The sequence below is a fragment of the Diadema antillarum genome, unplaced genomic scaffold, assembly GCF_040938485.1.
Source record: "Diadema antillarum isolate AM-2024a unplaced genomic scaffold, OU_Dant_1.0 seq00000291_RagTag, whole genome shotgun sequence".
Taxonomy (NCBI): domain Eukaryota; kingdom Metazoa; phylum Echinodermata; class Echinoidea; order Diadematoida; family Diadematidae; genus Diadema; species Diadema antillarum.
In genome coordinates this window covers 355,275-379,014 of record NW_027271317.1, presented here as the reverse complement: position 1 = coordinate 379,014, position 23,740 = coordinate 355,275, and the positions used below count along the sequence as shown (strand labels likewise).

Sequence of the window (23,740 nt, the reverse complement as noted above, 5' to 3'; positions counted from 1 at the left end):
GTAAGGGACAGTATAGCCACATTTAATACTGGGAGTCCATCACTGCGGACACTGGAGTGGAAAATGAATGCACACATTCAACGATCGAGCCACTCATGTGTGCGATGGAACAAGCACATTACACACGCCACAGCGGACAAGTAGAGAGGCTGTTGTAGGTTTACGGGAATGTCGATGCCAATGAGGTTGGTAGAATACATGAACAGGCATAACAGAAGAATAGGGCATAAGATACAAGTTGTATAACCCGCTGATATTCACACAGAAAAGTCTGCCTACATGAAATACAATTCCTTGGTTTGAAGTACAAGAAGTATGTAGCACATAGTATTCCATCCGATCCTTTTTCCATCCAAGCATTCACAGGAGTCAAAAAATGTGCGCCTCGCGTGTCGTGGAAGCAAATCGTACATCTGACCCTGCTCAGAACTTGGAGCGCTTGCTCGATGGCATCTCCTTTCGAATATTTCACGGACGCTAGAAAATGTCCTGGTTAGATATCATCTCCCTTCATAAATCGGCCTCGAAACAGCTGCAACAGGCAAGACAGGATTGCAGAGGTCGAATTCCACAACGCTGCGATTGCACTTTATCCTCTGATGCACCTTAGGTAGGTAATCCCTCTCCAAAAATCAGGCTGCCAAAGAGGGCGCTGCTTACTTTTTTTCCCCTCAAACTCAAGTCATTGCTCTTGACCACGCTGAGGAAAAACTTCACGAAGATGCGATACACACGCTCAAGCAATGACCTCTCGACATACATATCGGCGTGCACAGATTGCTGATGTTAAACTGTGACTGTGGGTCTTGAATGCGAGGTGTCATCTTTCGGTGGCGATCCTCCATCTTGGATGGTGGAGTCGAGGAGTTCCTGGATGTTGGGGATGAGGTCGCTGGAAGAGACGCCGTCGTGGAGTTCACTCAGGGTACTCTCCATCTGGTGTTTGGATGAAGCAACAAACAGGAGAGATAACCTCTTAATATGATTCTTATCTTTTTGATATTATGATTTAGCAAGCCGTAACAATGAAAAGCATCAAACCCTGGATTATGGCAGAGCAATCTCATACACAGAGTTTGGCCAAGCTGGTTTTCAGTTTGTCACAACATGGCGTGTATTCCTTTGTTTCATGCTTGCCTTACAAAGCATCATACCGCCATAATAGTTACGTTCAGATGACAAGCCTTAACCTCGAGGTTAAGCTCGTAGTTAGGGACCGTGTAGACGCACTCGTAGTTAGCTGACCTTGAGGTTAGCTTGATGTCAAGAGCCATAAGATATCTCAGGGTAAGCCCACTCACCACGAGCCGTGGGGGGTCCCCACTTGTAGAGAAGCACCTTGTGGACACAAAAATCAACAAACTCAAAGAGGCAGGATTTTAACCTTGAGGTATCCTAACCTCGAGGTTAAGCTTCGTCGTGTGGAAGCACGTCGAAGTTAGGGGGCAAGAGCTTAACTTAGAGGTTAGGGCTTGTCGTCTGAATGTAATTATTGTTACTCACAGGAGCAGAGTTGGCCACACTCTATGTGTAAACAGCACTGATTAATAGAGTTGTGTAGTGCCATCTCATGTTCTAAACCTGTACAGTTACATACTGCTAACCAACAGCGGCAAAATTTCAGCAATAAAACCTCGTGGATAATGATCCCTACCCAAATGTACGCCCCTCCTCTTCAAAATCAAAAAGGAATAGAAGTCTAAATGATATGATGTAGAAAATTCTAAATTTGAACTCATGATGCACGCACACACTTTTTAATACCATTTTCATCATCAAAATTGTTTATACAATCATTAATAAACAAATTAATGACACTATCATTAATAATATTAGCATTAGTCTTGTTATAGTTCTCATTATGACCGACCTATGTTACTTGTTACTCCTACTCCTAGATATTTCATATCATTATCATTATTATTAATACTACTACTACTATCATCATCATCATCATTATTATCATTATCATTATATTTCTGTCATCATAGTCGTCATCACTATCATTGCCATCTCCTCACCTGCTTGATAAGTTGGATGCAGAGATCCACGATGTCCCTCCACCGCTGCATCTCCCGGGAGTGGAGCTGCTGCTGCTGCTGAAGTAACACCGCCCAGTCCTTCTCTGTCTTTGGAAGCTCCCTGACCACGCCCACATTGGTGGGAGGGGAACGAAAATCAACAAGAAATATCACGGTTTATCCATTATCAAAAGCATGTCAATAACTAGAAATATCACTTAAGGTGATTAATACCCCCGCCCCATGACGACAGTCTTACCCAAGGAATGATCTTTCCTTGATCTTCTGCCATTTAAATGCCGTTACCATGGCAACGCAGCTTCCGACACGTCCGAAAAATATGTCTTGCACATCTTCCCACCAAGACTATTGTGTGTGCCAAATTTCATAAGCTTTTGTCAAAAACTGAGGAAGTACACGTAGTTCAATCCACAAGATCTTTCCTAGATCTTCCGCCATTAATATGCCGTTACCATGGCAACGCAGCTTCCGACACGTCCAAAAAATATGTCTTGCACATCTTCCCACCAAGACCAATGTGTGTGCCACATTTCATGAGCTTCAGTTGAACACAGAGGAAGTAGTTCAATCCGCAAGATCTTTCCTTGATCTTCTGCCATTTATATGCCATTACCATGGCAACGCAGCTTCCGACACGTCCGAAAAATATGTCTTCCACATCTTCCCACCAAGATCAAGGTGTGTGCCACATTTCATAAGCTTTGGTCAAAAAACTGAGGAAGTAGTTAAATCCGCAAGATCTTTCCTTGACCTTCTGCCATTAATATGCCGTTACCATGGCAACGTACTTTCGGGTACTGTCAAAAAATGCCTCTTGCACATCTACAACCAAAGGCACACATCTGTACCAAGTTTCATGGAAATTGGGCAAAAACTGAGGAAGTAGTTTGCAACACAAAATTTTCCATCATTTTGGCTCATAATATGTGAGCTGTTACCATGGCAACATACTTTTTGTCACTGTCAAGAAATGTGTCATGCTGACCTATATCCTAAGACAAACATTCAATATGAATTCCATGAGAATTGGAAGAACACTGATGAAGCAGTTTTGCCATGAAGCATTTTGCCCTATATTTTACCAATAACATGCCGTTACCATGGCAACGCACTTTTTGCCACTGCGGAAATATGTGTCTTGCACATTAACATATTCAGATGAACATCTGTACCTAATTTCATAAAAATTGATCAAAAACTGTGGGAGGAGTTCGCGACGCAAGATTTGTACCCATTTTTGCCCATAATATGCCGTTACCATGGCAACGTACTTTTGGGTACTGTCAAAAAATACGTCTTGCACATCTACAACCCAAGGCACACATCTGTGCCAAGTTTTATGGGAATCGGTTGAAAACTGAGGAAGTAGTTCGCGACGCAAGATTTGCAACGGACCGACCGCCCGACCGCCCGACCGCCTGACCGCCCGACCGCCCGACCGACCGCCCGACCGCCCGACCGTCCGCTGATTCCTATATACCCCCTTCAAACTTCGTTTGGCGGGGGTATAATGATCGGGTTAAATTTGTAAGACTAATGGAGACAACTTTCTCAGTTTAACTGCAAACACAACCAAGGCTGCCAATGTCTGCATAAAAAACAAACACACACACAAACATACCAAAACACCCAAACCACAACAAAAAGACAACAAAAACAACAACAGAAAACACACAACAAAACATGAAAATGTATAGAAAATAAAGGCAAATCCAATACAATATAGCCTGAAGGCAAAAATCCTATGTCCAATCAAATGAATGTTATACATTCTATTATTAAAGCAGCATTCGTAACATTCTGGTAACTGAAAAAAATTAAAATATCAGGATGCTCTGTTTTTTCTTTTTTGTTCAATTTTCCCAAAACTTCCTCCTGTGGTCTGGGGTCGTTCTTGTATTATGGTATTCAACTGCCTCATAAGTCTCTTTTTGAACTACACAGAGAATGAAAAAATGACGAAAGCATAATGGTGGAAGACCGTTACGTGTGAACGAAGACCCAGGTCACTCACCCAAGCTTCTTGACGAACTCCGCGCTCGACCACGCCTGCTTGTTCGACGCGCTCTCCTCGATGGATTTCAGTTGCAGGAACAGAGATACGTTGAATATGCACAATACTGCTAGTCTGTGTTTACAGATAGAAATGTAGAATGTGCACGACACACAACAAAAAAGAAAAAGATTAATTGGTGCTGCTTAAAGGGAATAAAAGGATATCACCTAGGTAGAAATTCCATATGTGAACATAAATCGTGACTGTTGTGAGCATATGAGGATTTCTCTCAAATTGACACTCATATTAAATGTTTCAAACTTTTTGCTGGGAGATTCCATAATGTTTGCAATCATACACCAGTATCTACATTATGTAGGCTTGCCATCCATCAATCCACAGTTCAAACTCTCCATTCGTCCACCTGTCCTTCCACCCATCCATCCTTCTATCTATAGCTTTCCCCAATTAATTAGTTGAACTTTCTGTCCATCCTTTTTCCTCTCTTTCCATCTATTCATTAGTCTACTTGTCCATCCACTCTTCCTTCTACCTTTCCCTCCATTCATTTGTCCATCTGCCCATCCATCCTTCGTTCGATCATTTCCTCCATCCATAAATTAATCTACCTGTTCATCAACCCTTTTTCGTAACTCTTCTTCCATTCATTCATTAGTCCACCCGCTCATCCATCCATCTTTCTATCTCTCTTCATTCATTAGTCTACTTGTCCAGCCACCTTTCCTTGTACATATCCTTCCATTCATCAGTTCTTCTGTCCATTCATCCTTCTCCGATCTCTACCTTCATCTATTCAAAAGTCAACCTGTCCACCCATCCATCATCAATCCCTACATCTTCCCATTCCCTGCTCACATGACAGAGATGAATGCCATGGTGCTGTGAAGACTGATCTTGTTCTCTGTTGAAGGCTGGAACCAGACTGGGGTCAGGTTGGCAAGGAAACCTGAGAAGAAGAAGAATGCACTAAGATTAACAATTTGTGACTCTGTGCAAGATTAATTTAGTTGGCTTTATGGTGAGGTAAATGTACATTTCTCATGCACCTTACAATCATAACAAGAATTTGCAATATAGATGAAGTATATACAAGGAAATGTGTCAGAGCACGCTTGAATCAAATATGATGTAGTACATGTATATTCGTCAAACTTTGTAGCTTGCTTTCAAAATAGTCCTGTGTGATTAACCATGTTCATTTTCACAATCTATATTTCAGGCATGAGACAGAGAAAAGTTGAAAAAAGAGGAGAAGAGTTTGCGAGGGAGCGTAGCGACCGAGCGGGGGGAGGGTGTGGGAGGGGGGTGTCCCCCCTCCCACGGTGAGGACTTTTTGAAATTCAAGTTATGAAAAAACTCATTTTAATGCATTTTACAACTGAAGTTTACTATCGTTATGAGGTACATTTTACAGAGAAACATTGTGATAATTGAACTCATAAATGACACTTCCAAAATCTAAAGGAAGTAATAGTATGCTTAACTGTTGAATACCTAGGACCTACTCAAATGTGAGGCCATAATAAATCACAGTAATGTACACCCAGGTGACGTCTTGCTGGATTCAGTTCATACGGGTACAAAAAAAAAAAAAAAATTACAGCTTAGCATTGCCATTGTTGGCTGTCTTTACCTCAGTCCATTAACAGTTTACAGTGCGCAGACCAGGCAAAGTATTGCTGATCTTGTACTTGGTCCATGTAGTCTAGTAGAGAATCATGTACCATGGCATGGTATGTAAGAGAGCTGAAAATAAATCATACATGTAGCTCAGCACTGTTGACCGTCTCTACGTCCATGCAACAGCTAACTTAGACTGCCTAGATCTATACCTTACAGGAGGTACACAAATTTGTAGACCCGGTTAAGTCCATAAACATTTTCTCGTTGAAGAAAGAAATATTCTCACCGGTCCACAAAATCACGATGACAAATGTAACGTTAGGTCACGCCAACGTAATCAGCGGGATACAAAAGCAGCGCATCGCGTTGACCGAAAGATCGGTCTGTATCTGTCCGTCGGGGAATGTTCCGCGGAGACTGCGTCTGGCTTCACGGATCCCTACGGAGGTCTACGCATCGCGTAGACAGAAAGATCCGTCTGTCCGGAGGACTCTTTTATATTTTGCCATAACGCTGTCCTCCGTATACGGAGGAGATCCGTGAAGCCAGACGCAGTCTCCGCGGAACATTCCCCGCCCGACGGACAGATACAGACCGATCTTTCGGTCAACGCATCGCGCTGAATGCTGCGGCAGCATGCATGCCGAAGCTCCTTGATAGTAATGATACACGTAATACGCAGTTACAGCCTCACGTGTGCATCATATCACACCACACTGCAAGCTACACTAGTATAGTAGCTACAACTTGATCGACACGCACGTTTCACATCCATTTCACGCATGAAACATGCAACATCGCACAGCTGCCCGCTGACAAAATGCACTCATCACCATTCACACACGGCGAGATATGGTGGCTGCAAAAAAAAAAAGAAAAGAAAAAGAGGAAAATCACGGAAATTTTCCCGACTGTGTATTTTCTAACCAGAATTTCAAAATCTGCGGAAATCCGCGGATCCGCGGAGAAATCTCATGCCTGATATTTATTCAATTCTGACAAGGCTATGGTCAATACTGCCCATTGAAGCAAAATTTGCACTGCATATCCCCCCTTCCCCCCCCCCCCCCCCCCCCCCCAAAAAAAAAAAAGAAATGGCAAAAAAGAGAAGAAACAATCAAATCCAAACTATTGGGTTGCATCTTCTGTTGCCATGCCAACAAGGCCAACATCAGTCACACTTGTGTAGAAAGGCATCACTATTACAGATACACACAGATTTATGAGCTGACCATCACCATGTTAACGCAAAGCGTTCAGATACATGTGATTGACCAATGAATGAAGAGCTCCTAACAAACTTTGATGGTAACCATGGTTACCTTGTTGAGTACTGGGCTGTGATTGGACGTCTATTCTCCGCTTTTCCTCCGCCTCGTGGTTGGGATGCTGGGACCGTCTCTTCTTGCCTCTCCTCTTCTTCACTGGTACCGCTGTCTCCAGGTGATCCCGGACAAATTTGACTTGGAAAAAAAAGTGACAGAGAGAATATCAAAAAAGAATAAATAAGATGCTACGATTTTCTGTTTGTAAATCAACCGCTGACATATCACATGTAATGCATACTATTTCCTTTTGGTAAATAGATAGTAGAGTGTAAACTCGACATTGAACTCTATTCATGTCAGCTTCCATTGTGTAAAACATCTTCATTATCTGTAAGTCGAATACCATTGATAAACTTGTCTGAACAGCAGTGCAGCAACTGGTCTGCCCATGTGAAAGACTTTTTTTTAAAAGGACACTTGAACTACTCTCTTCTTTACACTTGAAGAATGTTATGTTTTCGTCGGTGTTGGTTTGTCTGTTTGCAAAATAACTCAAAAAGCTGTGAACGGATTATATGAACCTTACAGGAAAACTTGATAATAACACAAGGGAACAGATGATTGAATTTTGCTAGCGATTTGAGAATTTTTATGAATTTTTGAAGGATTTTATGATACATTTATAGCAGGCTTAGATCCCTTACCGAGTTCCCCCGCTCCCCCTGTTTGGTTCCAGACTCCACATTCCTGTCGATGAAGTTCTTGACGAGACCTAGGGCAGACTTCAGGAACTCCAGCCTCATGATGAATCTGAAGTGGCCAAAAATGTCAACAAAATTCATTTCATTTCACTTGCCTTTTATTTGTTTCCATGTACTTATTCATTTTCTATTCATCAGGATTTTCCATTGGAAGAAATGTCACTCTGGGTACTTTAATAAAAAGAAATCCTGGTTGCTGTTCTGTCACATTTGTCATGCACAAAGAGATTTATCATAAATTTTGCCTTTGGCTACTTGAGCAACTAGGCAACTGCAAATATTGGTGTGCTTCATGGCATCCCATTTCACCAACATGGGAAAGATCACTCATTCACTGCTACAAATATAGACAATTTCTTCTGTAAACAGGGGTGTGAGAGTACTTGAAAAAGAGAAACAAAAAATTAAGAAATCTGAAACTAACGAAAAAAAAAAAAGTTCGAAGTACATCAAACTGGAGCATTTCAATGCATTAGAGTTGCAAAAAAAAAGTCTGAAAAGTGGGTTCTGGGCAAAGTAAAAAAAAAAAAAAAAGTCTGAAATCGGATCAAACAGTAAACTCTCGCATCCCTGTATTTATCATGAATATGATTTTACCTGTATATATCACGAATACGTTTTTTAAACATCTAATGAGTTGCCTGAAAGAAAAATACCCAAATAAATACAAAGTAGCATTATGAACGCAACAAGAACACGTCATGCAAACGTAATGGTCCTTGACTAGTGATCTAGGGAGAAACTTTGGACTCTACAGTCCACTCACCTCAGTCTTGACTGTGTAGGAGAGACCTTGGTGAGAACGCGACAGGTGTGAACGTAGAAGTAGTCGCAGTAAGGCACGTTCTTGTTGTAGACCTCGTTTTCCACCACGTAGCACTGCCCCACTTTGCTCCAGTTCTTCTGGTACATCTGTTTGGGAAATCACACATTACAGCTGGTACGATTTGAATTCAATTTTTTTCCCTTCGCTTTAACCCTTGAAACTAAGAAGAAGAAGAAGAAGAAGAAGAAGAAGAAGAAGAAGAAGAAGAAGAAGAAGAAGAAGAAGAAGAAGAAGAAGAAGAAGAAGAAGAAGAAGAAGAAGAGAGAAGAAGTAGAAGAAGAAGTAGAAGCATAGTAAAATAATGCCTCCGGCACCACTTCGTGGCGGCATAAATAGCAGTACTGGCAGTAGTAGTAGTGGTAAGAGTAGCACTTGTAGTAGTACCGGTAGTAGTAGTAGTAGTAGTAGTAGCGGTAGTAGTAGTAGTAGTAGCAGCAGTGGTAGTGGTAGTAGTCAGGGGTGGATCCAGGAATTTCGTACAGAGGGGGCGCGTTTACAAAATTAAGGGGGGGGTGCATGCACCCCTCCCTCATTTTTTATTTTTATTTATTTTGTTTTAACAAAAAAATAAAAAATAAAGGGGGGGGGGGGGCGTGCGCCCGGTGCGGTCCTTCCTGGATCCGCCACTGGTCGTAGCAATAGTAGTAGTGGTAGTAGTAGAAGAGGAAGATCTCTTGATCATTAGGGGATGCATCTTTCCATAATCTTATTTAAACATGTACTCACATGATTTTCTTCCACACCACAAGACTTGTACCCCAGCGAGGTGTTGAGGTGTAAGGTGTAGGTGATCTTCCTGGTGTCTCGGTCCGAGTCGTGCCTCGTCCACTCACCGATGTCAACATCTGAATGACCACAGTGGGAGAGAAAGAGAGTGGAGAGAGGTATGGGTCACAACTCACGGGATATCACATCAAGTTTCCTCTCTCAGCACCATCATCTCAAAATGATAACGGGCTGTATGCACACAGTTTGCCCACAGCAGAGTTTGGAAAAATACTATGGCAGGCTAAACTTGGCCCACAGATTTAAGGTACTGTAATTGTTTAAATCGACAAAAATTAACAACATGGTAATCTATTTTCCTGCACTTAAAAGCATCAATGTATTTTGAAAGGTGCTTCAGTAAACATTCTTTAACCAATGATTACTTAAAGGGAAGCAGTCCTGAGATTTTCACTGTACTGATAATTAAGAAGAGTAAAAAATATAAACTTTCACCAATTTATACGCTTGGACATCAAAAATTGTCTCCGTACGCGATTTTGAAAAATAATTCCCGCAAGCGATCGTGAAAGAGCCGGCAAAAAGATGCTACGTAGTGCATGCCCTACTCACCAAGTTGACAGCCGTGCCTCTAAAAACCAATTTAAGTGTTCAAATGATTAGTTGCAATTTTATCATATAATGTGAAATTTTGTGGTTTTATAATTTCAAACAAAATATTTCAAGCTTAGATATATATAATTTACGAAAAATTAATATTGTAAACATAAATTTCTATGTATTTTTAAACCAAATATACCATGAACTTGACATCAAATAGGCACGGTCGTTTTCTAGCTTCCGTCCGTGTTGCATACTTCTTAGCGTAGAAACCACTCTCGCGCGCAAATCCTTACCATACCAATGTATACATACACAGTACACTCGACTCCGTCCAGTCAATTTTGGCATTCAAACCGAAGATAACCTGTGCATGAGAGAGTCGAATTCTTAAGAAAATATTGTTTGTATCTCAATATTTCTGTAAGTAGTCAGATAATCGCCTTTCCTCGAAAAAAAAAAAATATGACGTGAGCCGGGAAGGATAAACACAGGGGGTCGTAGGGATATGATTTCGCTCCACTTTGCCGTGCATGTCCAGTCGGCACTGGCAGCAGCTAGCTCAGTGGCACTGTACTGCAGTCCAACCCCGGCTGCAGGCCCACGGTAAATTAAACATAGCTAGCCACTTTCCTTACCTCTCTACGCTTTTTTCCCTCGGTTCTCTTCGAAGTCGATGCTCGAGGTGTTTCTGTTTTATAACTCATGTGAGCAAATGGTCAGGATTGCATCTGGTTTCAGGAGTTTTCTCGGTTTATAACCGAGGGCCACAGCCTGCCGGTCCACGTAAAAACATCGCTTCATAAATTGTCCACGCACAGGTAGGTCACAACACGATTTCGAGATTTTGTAGGCCCTAAGTTTCTTATGTTCGGCATCGTTGTACCGATATTTCCCAGCCATACAGCTCACCTTTCACGATACTTTTGTTGGTCTGGGACGGAAAAAAGGATTTTCCTGGGTATTTTTCTGCACGATTCGAGCAAAACTACTGATGTAAGATAGCCTGACCAGACGACGCTGAATGCGGTCGCCCCTGTAGTGTACTAGCAGGCCTGTGTAGAATCGTTTCTACCTACAAATATGTACACTCTGTACGTACTATAGAACATGCATGAGCGGCGACAGGTAGGGCTGCAGCTGCGCTTGAGACTGGAAAAGTGCGAAGGGCAAACCGCGTACGGGGTGCGTACGCGTATCTACCGTAGATCTATCATCTAGTTGTACCGTCCACACGTGCGAATATAATACACAATACATACACACACACACAAACACACACACACACACACACACACACACACACACACACACACAAAACGTAGGAACAATGTCAAATACGATTCGGAGTAGCCACCGACGTCTTCATGCATCCGGGTAAACTAGGGAGCGTACGGATAACGAGCAGAACACGGCTGGGAAGAGTTGTGCATCGACGACGTATGACTCTCCGCCAAGACTTGCTCATTAGCATATTCACCATGCAGAGTCACACTTTTTCAACCAAAATGTACGAGCTTATTTGGTGATTTAAAAGTTTGCTTTTGGTGAAAGTAGTTCATTGGAGGTACCAACAACAACATATTTTTTTAAATTTCGTGAGGACTGTGTCCCTTTAAACTGGAAACATATTGTTAATGAATACCGGTAGAGATTACCTAATCCCCTATTCCTATTCATGTCATTGCAGTCTTCCAGGTGGCCTGAGGCTCACTGCTGTGTTTCATGAAACTTTTTGTCAGTGATTTACCCCGACAACTGTTAAAAGCTACTGAAATCCTTGCGTCTGATTGGCTGATAGCAAATTTGTCGGTGAAAACCTCCGACGAACTCGTTGATGAAACGCCCCCCAGGGCAAGCTTACCAACTTCAGGTCAAGTTTGGATTGCTGACTGAATGCTGATGAAAATGCTTGGCCACATAAAGGATTACCTCCTTGTCTGTTCTATTTCATATTATATTACATTTTGTACTATTTCCTGTCTTTGTTTTTTTCACTGAAAAAATACAATAATTAGATAACATAAATTTCCTCATGCTCGAGTCCTTGTTCACAATCTGAAACTCGGAAGTCCAGCATTTTCTACTTTCAGGCCAGGGAGACTGTTTTTTTTTCATAGCACATGATTAATCAATGACTATAATTCCTTCTTTCCTCTATTTCTTTCTCTTTTCTATGCTATGATTCAACATTATAAATACCCCCTATCATTGATATTACTGTTATTATTACTACTACTACTATCATCATCTTCATCATCATCATCATCATTAGCAATCTTTTCTTTTTCAATCCTTTACCTGTAGCCTTCCTGTACTCCAGGAACTGCTTCATAAAGGGGTGTTGATTGCTGTACATCGCAGCAAAGAGTTTGTCCACTGGAATGTTGAACACTTCGTTCACCAGCTCCTTGCCTCCAAAGTCCATTGAGCTCAGAGGATCTGGAACTAAAACATTGATGAAAAACAAAAACAAAAAACCATGAAGCAAAAAGGTAGATGTAAGTCACCATACATGTAGTGTGTGCTTCTGTGCGCTTTCATTACTTTACCTTCTTTTTTTCTTTCTTTTGTAAGTCTCATTTAATGAGTGGTCCACATTTTTACAGGCTTGTCTTTTATATGGGCCTCTCTTTTGCAATAAGAATGAGTTTGAACATTACAAGTAGTTTCTTAGAGGTTATGTGTTTGCCCAATTTTTTTTCCACTTTCAAATGCATGTTCATGTATTTTGTATTACATAGTGCTGTATTCAAAAGAATGGTAATATTGGAAGTAGAATTTTATTGCATTAAGAATTTGAAAAAAAAAAAAAAAATTAAGCTACTGCTGAGTGTAATTCCCATTCTTCTTCTAAAAGCCTAGCCAGGCCTTCCAGAGTAGGGTTATTGACACTGCAGTTTAACAATATTCCCTATTTGTAAAAGATACGAACAACATGGCCCAATATGCTACATGAGTCCCTGATAATGATTACTAATGAAATCTTGGGAAAGAAAAAATTACAGCTGAAAATAAATGGCAAATGATTAAAAAAGTGTGAAAATTTGTGAAATGGGATACACTTCACTCAATATTTCCCACAGCCAGAAGTGTCAGAACAGACCATTCACTGATTCATGGAAACCTTTTTTTTTTTCCTGTCAGCAAGTCTTACTTAACAGAGAAACAAACAAACAAACAAACAAACAAACAAATAAACATGGTAAAAACCCACAAAAAGAAACACAAAAACTACAAAAACTAAAGACCCTAGAACAACAACAAAAATCCAACCTAAAAATAAATACATCTTGTGTTCTCTTCTAACTCAACTCTCCACTCAGAGCGGTGAAGACACTAAAACAAGACCTCACCAGTCTCCTTACCTTCTCCCATATCTGAACTCTCATCTAACGCACCATCGGGCTCCACCTTCTTCTCCTGAGATGGGACCGTCATGGTGAGACCATTCGAGGCATCATCTGTCTGCGAGTCCTCCTGACAAAGCAACACATAGAGAGACTGACCAATTGGCTGCAAGGCCATTTTGCATATTCATAAGTCATGAGTCTCAAGTTTCTGAAATTCTCTTCTCTGATTGGCTGAAAGTTTATGAAAAGTTTGAGCTGAAAGCACCTTAATTTTAAATTTTTCTCTTTTTTTTCTGATAAAGTAGAGGGAGGTGAATATAATAGCATCTACATCCCTTCAATATGAGAGTCTATTAACATTTAAGATGTCAATCAGCATTGTTAAAACTATACAGCTTCACTATATCACATCATATGTCAAGCACATCAAATCTTCAGTTCCAATCATAACTTGAAGATGTGGCGGTGTATGAATTGCACAATTAATACTGAAAATTTGAGCCACAGTAGGCCACTAAAGAAATCTCCTACACCACCAGTAATGTGTGTATCCAAGCTTTTCTGTCTGTTTTGATATAATCTCAGTTTATTCTTATTTCAATTTTTTGAATAGCAAATTCTGAGCAACAAATTGACATCAGAAGCAGCATTGCTTGGCATTATGTGTGCTTCAAAAGTATCATAAAACTTCCCCCTACATATATCCTAGACCTTTGTCAGTATAAATCACTAAGATCTGCTCCCTTTCAACCCCCCCCCCCCCCCCCCAATCTAATATGGTGACCAGGCAGGTTAGAGGTTCAAACCCCCACCTTGGAGGCATTGAAGACCTCATCCAGACTCTGGTCCTCAGAGCCCAGACTCTGGGAGACATCCTCCGTGCTGTCCTCATTCAGCTGGGCCATGGGGTCGAGTCCTTCCGCCTCCATGAACTCCGCTGGAATCTCCTCCCCCTGGATACCGAGATCGCTGCCGTAGTTACTGTGCACCCAGGTCCAATACTCTGAGGACGGCATAGTCTGAGAAAGTACAAGAAAACACACAAACAAAGAAAAAGTGTGAATTGATGCTTCTTGCATGGAGCATGACATTGGAGTAGCATTAGGAGAACACAATGAATACTTGAGATTTCCAACATGAAATGTTGCACATGGGATTATCACGCTCACACTTGTGCAATGTCCTTGATGCAATATACAATGATAAAAAAAACGAGACATGAAAACTCGTCACATCGAGGACGAGTTAGGTGATACGCTTGGGGTCATCAGATGACAGTCATCTGTGATCGACAAAGAAAAGAATGTGATATAGGCACCTTGAAGTTATATTGAGCGTGCATGCGAAACCGTTTCTGTATTACCACTCGGCCACGGGTCATCCACGGAAATGGTAAGACAAAAAAAAAACAACAATGTATAGATATAACAGGGGGAAAGTCAATGCCCACTCAACTAACGTGGCCGTGTGAACATCTACAATGTATTGCATTGCTAGACGGAAAAGCGGCCTTGTAACGACTGAGGTCGCTATGCCATTTCTGGCAACTTGGGAAAAATACGTCCCGCAGACATAAAACCTATAATCGGCTGGTTTTGATACCTTGCCTTTAATCACAATTTTCAGTATGACATCGTCTTGAAAGACAGTTGTTCAAAGTACAACACCTCAGTCATCGTCATTACATACTATGATCGGTTTGACAAAGTCAACCTGCAAAATTTTGCTGCAGTCGAAGCAATGTAGTCTCCAACACACAAAAAAGAGGGATATGGCGTGTGTGTGTGTCTGTGTGTGTATAGGTGCGTTTATATACGAACATGATTTCTACATGGACGAATATGTAATACAAAATTGAAAAAAAAAAGTAAAATAGCTAAGTATTTTGTTTCGTGATCTTGTGGGGTTCGAACCCGCAACTTCACGTCTCTGAGACGTCGCCTTTAACCACTCGGCTATACGTCTCGACGGGAAAATATGGGGAACGTAAACTTATGTATGTGAAAGATACATGAGGAATCGTTTTGTCCACATTCCATTTTCATTTTCAGTTTTAAACTGCAAAATTGTCAATCTGATAAAGAGATTTCAAAGACTAAAATGCATGATTACTGCAGCTTATTGTCACAGCTACAACATACTAAAGTTTCAGAGGAAATGAAGCAAAACTAGCTGAGATAAAGGTGCTTAAACGTTGTCAAGTCAATGCATGGTTTAAAAAAAAATCACCTCCCATAGACATAACACGTAAACTTGTCCGATTTTGCGTGTTTACCTTTAATCACAATTTAAAGTATGATGACGTCATCAAATTTCAAAACCATGACATGGACTTGAAAGGCAAATGTTCAAAGTAAAACATATCTGAATTTGGGGTGATATTAAGCTTAAACAATAGAGATATGAGTAAATGAATGTCAGAAACAGTACCTCAAAAAAATTAATTCCACTTTTTTGATTTCAGATGATGATATGATGACGTCATGAGTTTTCCTGGCAATATTGGTACTTGAAACGTTATTTTCAATTCATATGCTTTTGTAATATGCAATAGAAATATAGGGTCACCAGACGTTTTAAAGAGCTATGGCGACATAAACAAAAACATGTTTTTTCACTATATTTGCAGAAAGACGCGCGCGCGGAATTTCATTTTTGACGCCAGTGCATTCCTTTGTTATAGGTCAAAATCGATCGGAAATCAATGGATATTGTTACTCAAAGTATCAGAAATCCAAATCAGTCAAAAAAATTGCATTTTCATGTTGGTTACGCCCTCTGCGCGCGAAATTGCGCGGACGGACGCGCACGCGAGAAAATGTTTGAAACGCTTAAAATTGTCTGAAACTTCGAGATTTCCCATTGGGAAGTCGTTTTGAGCCTTATAAAATTTTGCGCGCGCGTAATGATGACCTTGGTAACTAGCGTTAAAAAGTAAGATAGAGCCTGACCTGAACTTTATGTCCACCGAAAATGATACAGAAATGATATCTAGTTATGAAGTTATGATCGATCATGTGACAAGGTCCGAAAATCACAAAATGGCGCCTAGATGACGTCATAGATATGTTACTGTCATGAAAACCTTATTGTGCCCAGATATTGTTATGAGACATGTTGACTGATAATGTCATGTCATTCCGTAATGTCATTGTTGAGATATTGACGACACAAAATGTGGCAGAAAGAAAGAAGAATTTAAAAAAAGAGAAATTTTGACAATCACAATAGGTGATACGCTGATAGTGTATCACCTAATTAATGACCACTTGAATTGTCAGAGACCACTTAAAAATTTTGATGCACAAAAAGAGTCAAGCCTGAAAAAAAATCTTAATTGGAGGGAGCAGGCATATAGAATAGCTCCTTGCTAGGCTGTAGGGAAAGATACATCCGTGAATTTTAGTTCATTACAGAAACAGTCGAGTCACAACATGTATTCTTTTGTGAGTATATAGCTAGATCACAAAGTTGGATTGGGAGGGCATTTTCAACATCTCATAGTGTTGCAAAATTGTGGTCCTAAGATGTAATTTCTATTCTACAAAGCAATAGGCATGATTCCCATTAAATTTCTCAGTGATTAATGACACAAAGCTCATGCAGGACAAAATAGCTGTGTCATCAACACTCCCGTGCTCAAAGGATGGCATGTCGTCCAGCATAATGGGACAAAATGAGTGACCAGTATAAACAGTATGTGGGTCAAAGATATTTTTTTTTTTGCCTCCCACACGAGTATCAATGTCATGAATGGGATGAGTTATTGAGTATAAAATGTCCATGTCTATTCAGAATAGTTCAGTTGATTCCCACGAAAGGATGTAAAAATGATGATTAATACCTTCAAAGCCAATGACATATATCCTTCATCACCAGGATATGTAGCACTACTGAATACTCATTAGGAGTACTAGGATGCAACACAAAATTATACATACGGGCCTACACAACGTACTCGGTCTTAGGTCATCAACAAACAGTTTCCCATGTATTCACACTACAGTGTATCTGAAGTCAAGAAGTTCTATAAATCACATGTCCCTAACATCTGGAATCGGATTCCATCAAATATCAATACTGCATCCTGACACAAAACTTTGATTCAAAACATACCTGAAGACTTACTCAAATCATTGATATTCCAGCCATTTCTTTTTATAGTAACAGTGGACTCCCATTACAACAAAGACCTCAGGACTGGCATTTTCCTTTCATTATATTGAAATTTTGTTACAACTGAACACATAAACAATGAAGAATGTAGAGCTGATAATGTTGTGGACTGAATCTTTACTTTCTTGTATAAAACCAGAATTTCAAATTTCATATTGACTATGTTCATTGTCATGGGAATGCACTGTAATGCCTTTAAACCTTATTGTCTATTAAAGTGTACAAGGGCTCTGCAATTGAACACAACATCATCAGCTTTGAGTCAAAATATTATGATTACCTGCTCTAGGAGAGCATTCTGCCATATCCTGAAGAGAAGGAGAAAGGATTTCTCTCGCGACATGAAGGATGTGAAGAAATACTGCAAAGTGAGGGAAAGTAGGAAAATGATGATCATTGATTAAATAATTAGATATCAGAACAGTTTAAAAGAACAAAAGAATATTCATATTTGAAACAAAACAGCAGAACAGATGAAGGATAAAAGAATTTTCATATCATAAACACAAACAAATCTTCATATGACAAGATTTTTTTACTCCAATTTTAGTCCTAAATATACTCTTTATCTTGTCGAACAGCAACTAAATTTGTGTGGCTGAAGATCATAATAAGTTGAAAATAACATACTGTAGGTCTGTGCGAACAAATTCACTCATTTGTCCCTTTCAAAAGTGCAGTAAACGATAACAGATCCCAGCATGTTTCACTTGTTTTCTTCCACTTTTAGAAAATATAGACATCTCTCAAAATCTTGATGTTCAAATGGAATTCAGCATAATAACCCAAATATTTTTGGGCTTACACACACTTCTTCTACTTTCAATGGCACAATGTGCCTGTTTGATATTGTAATGAAATGAGTTTAGAACACTGGAGTTGGTGTCTCTGGTCCGTCTGGTTAGGACGTAGGGGGCGTTTGGTGACCCCATGGCCGTATAAGTTTCGGTGGGGGGTCACGGGTCGCACGTGGGTATACTTTCGCTCGGGAAGTACAAGCGAGGAGTGGTGAGCTGAAGCTCGTCGGAGGCGGACACGTCCGTGAAGTCTCCCCGTGGTTTTGTAGTGTATTGTACGCTAAATTCTTGTAACGCTGTGTGTGTCGGCCATTCATGCGGTGATACAGTGGTGCATCGAGTCAGGCGACCGGTCCTGACGGGTAGCCGGATTGGCGAGTACGGTTATAAAGTTTCTCCTTCGCACGCACTTCGATTGCCATCTCGGTGAATTATTGATGCTCTCTTGGCGTGATAATGCGATGTGATGTGATCGTTGTGAGTCTGAGTGAGGTGTCCGCGATCTTACCCAAAAAAATCCCACATAATGAGTGGAGAAATCCAGTTATATTACAATATATTGTTCGCTGACTATTGCTAGTCACCTGGAAAAAAAACATGAGCAGTCAGCATCATTCTCCCAAGTTTTGGGTGTAGGTAGGTACAAATGAAGGTGGGCAACTTCATCCGGGTAATAGCATCATGCTCTTTGCAAATAAATAAATGAAGTGGGATCTTTTCAAGTTCTGGAGTTGTGACTCCCTCACACAAGGGACATCCTTTTAATGTCCCACATGAGGGACAGATTTACACACATGTATGTGATACATAGCTCGGGTACGATTCCTACCTTTTCGCTGTCCGTACTGATCTGTATGGCATTTGGAATGAAGCGAATGGTTCTCTCTTTCGTGATGGCTGTCACATCCTTGAAGCGGATTGTCAGCTGCCAAAGAGAGAAAGACAGAGAAGTCAAGTAATAAAATTAATTATTGTTTATTAATGTTAAGAGATATGTCATAAAACATATCAAAATAACAATTTTTATCATGACTCTTTTTATTTGACTCTTATCAAACAAATTGTACACCTTACGTTAAACACTTATTAAGTATATTGATATTCATGTATGAACTGAATCATAATGAGCACTTATCAATTATATCATAAATGCAGCATCAAAATGTAAGATTAGCACTGCATGAAGGCAATCGTGTGCTACAGTTTGGAAAAACACTTCCTAGTAGGGCAAATTAAATCTGAAGATGCTGCATGCATTTCAAAGCTTAGTAGGAAATTAAAGAAATCCCGAACATTTTTATAACAGATAACACTGAAATGGCTGCTACAAACTGTCTTTTTACTGATATCACTTTGAAAATACATGTATGTCAGTTTGTGAACTTTGTAAGAAGTGAAATGAATTTGGAGAGACACTAAAAGTGAGACATGTGAGAGAGTAAAATGATTCTATATTCTAAACAGACACAAAAAGACTCAGAGAAAACTAAACAATAGAGATAACAGCACAAATATTTAGTCTAATGCCACGAAGGGAGAACAGACGGAGAGGAATTTAAATTTAACTCAAAGAAAACACTTTGTACATTTGAGATAAAGAGCAAGGAAAGAAATAAACATGAGCAAGCCAACAAATGAAATGTCAATGATGCGTTACCATGGTTTCCCATTTGAAGATGTTGGCATAGAAACACAGCCATCCCTCAGTGATAAACATCCTGCCATGGACGAGGATATCCTTCTGGAGCGCGCAGGAGTAATCTGGACAGAAATGAGGAAAAAAATAAATGAAATTAGAGATCATTTCTACATCCCATCGTGTCAAACATTTATGGAAGGCATACCTTGAACATTCCGTACATCCATATGAAAAGACAAAATGACTTTGTAAAGGAATAGGAAAAAACCCAAACCGAAAACACCCGAGAACATGGATCATTTGGTTTTTGATGACCAAATTTCTACAGGTAATGACAATAGTTGGGTAGTATACCAATGGACAACACTGTCATTTACTGTACGTATAATAATAAAAAGCTGTTGAGTCATTATTATAGTGATGGCACCTAACAAATTCCCTTGACCAAGACTATCCCACAATTTTGCCAGGTGGACTTTGCTATGTGGCATTTGACAGACTTGAACCCAGAGACAAGATGGACTTTGGAGTACAGATTCTTACAATTCATTTCAGCCACTCTGACCCTTCAGACAATCCAAAAATGAACAGACTGAGTTTTGGGTTGGTCAACTGGAATTTGGACTTTCCTGTAATTAAGAGTTCTAAATGGCATGCTGTCGCGGAGTGACAAGACCTTCTATCTAAAATTTGGTGAAAATTACTTTTAAAAAAATTAAATGTCAAACAATCAGTAACTGTTGACTGATGTCCTGTCCCAATCCAAACTGTCTAAACCTCCACAAAGACACCACCACGGCATGTAAAAGAAAAGGCGATATCACTTTTTATTGTGTTTTGCTTGGCTGCAATGTTTTTTCACTTTCCTGAACATTTGACTTCTGTGAGATGCAAGGTTTTGTTATCCCAACAGCGCTGTTAATTTAGTTCTATCAGCACATCTCAGAAAATGTCTGACAAATTTCAGCACATATCTGCATTGGTATATACTGCGAGATCCACTTAGTTTAGACTATAATCCTTTCTAGCAATGGCAATATTAAGAAATACTGTATACAAGCTCATATTTTCCCATACAGGTATTTTCGCAAGATGTTGTTTCTGCGAGTTGACACACGCTGTTGTATAAAGTGCACTATTAACCTAGTACATGGTGACACTTTCGCATGGTTAAATTTGTGGTCCAACACTGATTCGCAAAAATTAAACCCTTGCGAAAATACCAGCTTATACAGTACTGTGAAGTCCATGAAGTCTTCACTAATGTCTGCTCTGTGTGTGTGTGTGTGTGTGTGTCAGTCAAGAACTACTGATTTCAGCTGGCTAGCAGACGAGTCAAGACACAGGAAAAGAAATTATGCCGAACAAAACAGGCACCGAAACAATGAAAACATAAACCGAAAAAATGGAAACAAAATTAACAGATTAATAAAGAGATAAAAAGATGGACTGAAAGAAAGAAAGAGACAGACAGACAGACAGAGACACAGGCAGAAAGAGAGAAGAAAGAGAGAGAGAAGAGTTGAATATTGTCATAATGACTCTCATCAAATGCAGAAAGTATCTATTTGCTGCCTGAAGATAAGGGAAATTATCTTTGCTTAATGGGCTGTTACGGCAGATTACTGTGAGCCCATTTCCTCCGAGATACATACTACCTCGCCCAGTCTGATATGAGTGCCACAACATCCCAATACAAATAGCACTTCAACAGTGCCTTTTCACATACTTTCATTTAAAGGAGCACTCCGGATGATTTTCAGACTTTATAGCAATTGAATATCAATAAATTGGCTACACTGGGTATGGAGTTTCAGAATTTTATAGTGATTGCAATGAGGAAATATTTTCAAAGAATTAATGTTTTCAAAATTCATAACAAATCACAATGAATATGAATGACAACACAGCAGCTTCTCAATATTGGTTTATCTGATCAATGACCACAATAATTCTACAAATCTATCATGGCACTATAGATAGACGTACTACATAATGTGAAATTATGAAAATTGTCTAGAATTCCCGTTTAAGGCAAACAAAAAAAGAGGGAGAGAAAAAACTGCTGATGTTAATTGATTTCATGTCTGCTGATGTATTCATAATAACAGCTTGGGTACTGAAATTTAGAAGTATGACAAATGCAAGAAATATTTAATTTTAGCCTATGGAGAGGAAATGATCTAATACCTATCATTTAAGATATCTCACTCCAGATGTATGATTTGCTCGTATTCATCAAAAAGGATCCACATAGACTTGGAATTGTGCAAAGTATCTTGACACAGCTAAACCCTGTTAGTAATCCATCCTTGGATTTTGTTTCTTTTCAATTTTATGTGCAGACATCAGTCTCAATGAGTCCCATGCAATTTATCCTCATGTCTATCAGGATATGATTAATTTCAACATGTTATTGAAAAGTCCTCAAAATTCATTATGAATCGAGAATATGGTGTGCAGCACTCACTTTTAGCATGAAAATTGTGGTTATAATATTTCCTTGAAACTGACCCAATTTTTTTTTTGTCTTTTATCAACTCTGCCAAGGAAGGAGGTTATATTTTTATTGGTGTTTGTTTGTTTGTTTGTCTGCATGCAAATTAACTCAAAAAGTTGTGAATGGATTTGGATGAAAATCATGGTTTAAATATTTTCTTTTGTCTCAATTACCTCCACCAAGGAAGGAAGTTAGGTTTTTTTCTTGCTGTTTGTTTGTTTGTTTGTTTGTCTGTTTGCAAAATAACTCACAATTTGTGAATTTGGATGAAACTTACAGGAAAAGTTGACTGTGACACAACTACATGTAACAGATGGTTGAATTTTCAGTCATCCCAGAATTTTTTTTTAATAGATTTTTGAAGGATTAAAAAAAAAAAAAATCTTTTGGAAGATTGGGTCAATGAACTTGGGAGTTCAAGCTGCGCGTACAATGTATTTGAGATTTGCATCACATATTATGTTATGTGCACTATGGTGCATGGTCTGCTGAAGGTGAGGAGCTCCGCTGTATGTAGCTGGAAGCTGATGACATAGACAAAAAACTTAAAGGGATCGTACAGTTTTGGTTGAGACCTAATTTCAGGTTTCTAAGATTTTTTGGTGAAATAATGAGAAATCTCTTATGAAATATGAAAGAGCATGTAATTCTATGAGGAATTCAACGTTTATTTGATGAAAATTGGTTTTGAAATGGCTGAGATATCCAAAAAAGAGCGATTCTAATAAAGTGTGGGACCCACACTTTATTGCGATCGCTTTGTTTTACTTTGTTTTTGGATGTTTCAGTCATTCCAAACCCGATTTTCATCAATTAAACTTTGAATTCCTCTTAAAATGGTATGCTCTCAACTATATCATTTAGTGTTTTCTTGGTATCTTGCAAAAAGTTAAAATCCCAATTCTCATCTCCACCAATACTGTACCATCCCTTTAAAATTTCAAAATTGGGCGGAAATAAGCTGCTTGGCAAAGGTCTGCCCTCTCAGAGTGCTCTTCTAGTTGTTCATCTTCTTTTCTTTTCTTATAAAAAATTCTAGTGGTTTCCACCAAGTGAATGATTGTCAAATTCACTTTTAACCTTTCTGGATTTCACAGAATTTTGATTTTATATTCTAGTTTAACTGCAAGCTTCCAATTTCTCACAGAGTTTGTCATCGAAACATGGGTGGGAAGCCATTATGTACAAGTGTAGCTCATCTGGGACTCAGATTTATGTGTTGTAAATAGTGGAGAAAACTGATGTGAAAATTCTGAGAAAAATAAAATCCCTGTGGTTAAGTTCTGAGAATTAAAGACCAAGTAGCATTATAGGGATTCCTGCTATGGGAAAGCTGGCATGGCTATAGTATATTCTCTAATGAGAATCCTCTTTAGTTTAACGAATTGTGTGTACATGTGTGTGGCTTTATC

General features: G+C 39.5%; 1 protein-coding gene across 1 annotated transcript; it reads right to left on the bottom strand.

Annotated features, from left to right (window-relative positions):
- Positions 1 to 4,052: 4,052 nt before the first annotated feature.
- On the bottom strand, positions 4,053 to 23,507 carry LOC139730100 (protein Aster-B-like). Its single transcript, XM_071641007.1, has 13 exons — positions 23,474 to 23,507; positions 19,847 to 19,950; positions 19,019 to 19,114; positions 17,673 to 17,753; positions 14,029 to 14,235; positions 13,232 to 13,343; positions 12,165 to 12,311; positions 9,264 to 9,382; positions 8,478 to 8,623; positions 7,642 to 7,760; positions 7,005 to 7,145; positions 4,915 to 5,005; positions 4,053 to 4,170 (listed from the first exon to the last, which is right to left on the bottom strand). The coding sequence occupies exons 1-13, from the start codon at positions 23,505 to 23,507 to the stop codon at positions 4,053 to 4,055; spliced, it is 1,515 nt and encodes a 504-aa protein (XP_071497108.1).
- Between the last annotated feature and the right edge of the window lie 233 nt (positions 23,508 to 23,740).

Bases quoted from the DNA above. Each gene is read 5' to 3' on its own strand.
- LOC139730100 (XM_071641007.1), bottom strand. From the start codon at position 23,507: ATGGCTTCCCACCCATGTTTCGATGACAAACTCT. The intron at 12,312-13,231 runs GTAAGGAGACTG...TCAATGTTTTAG, and splicing joins GAGTTCAGATATGGGAGAAG to TTCCAGATCCTCTGAGCTCA. The intron at 5,006-7,004 runs GTAACCATGGTT...TCTTCTTCTCAG, and splicing joins ACAGCCCAGTACTCAACAAG to GTTTCCTTGCCAACCTGACC.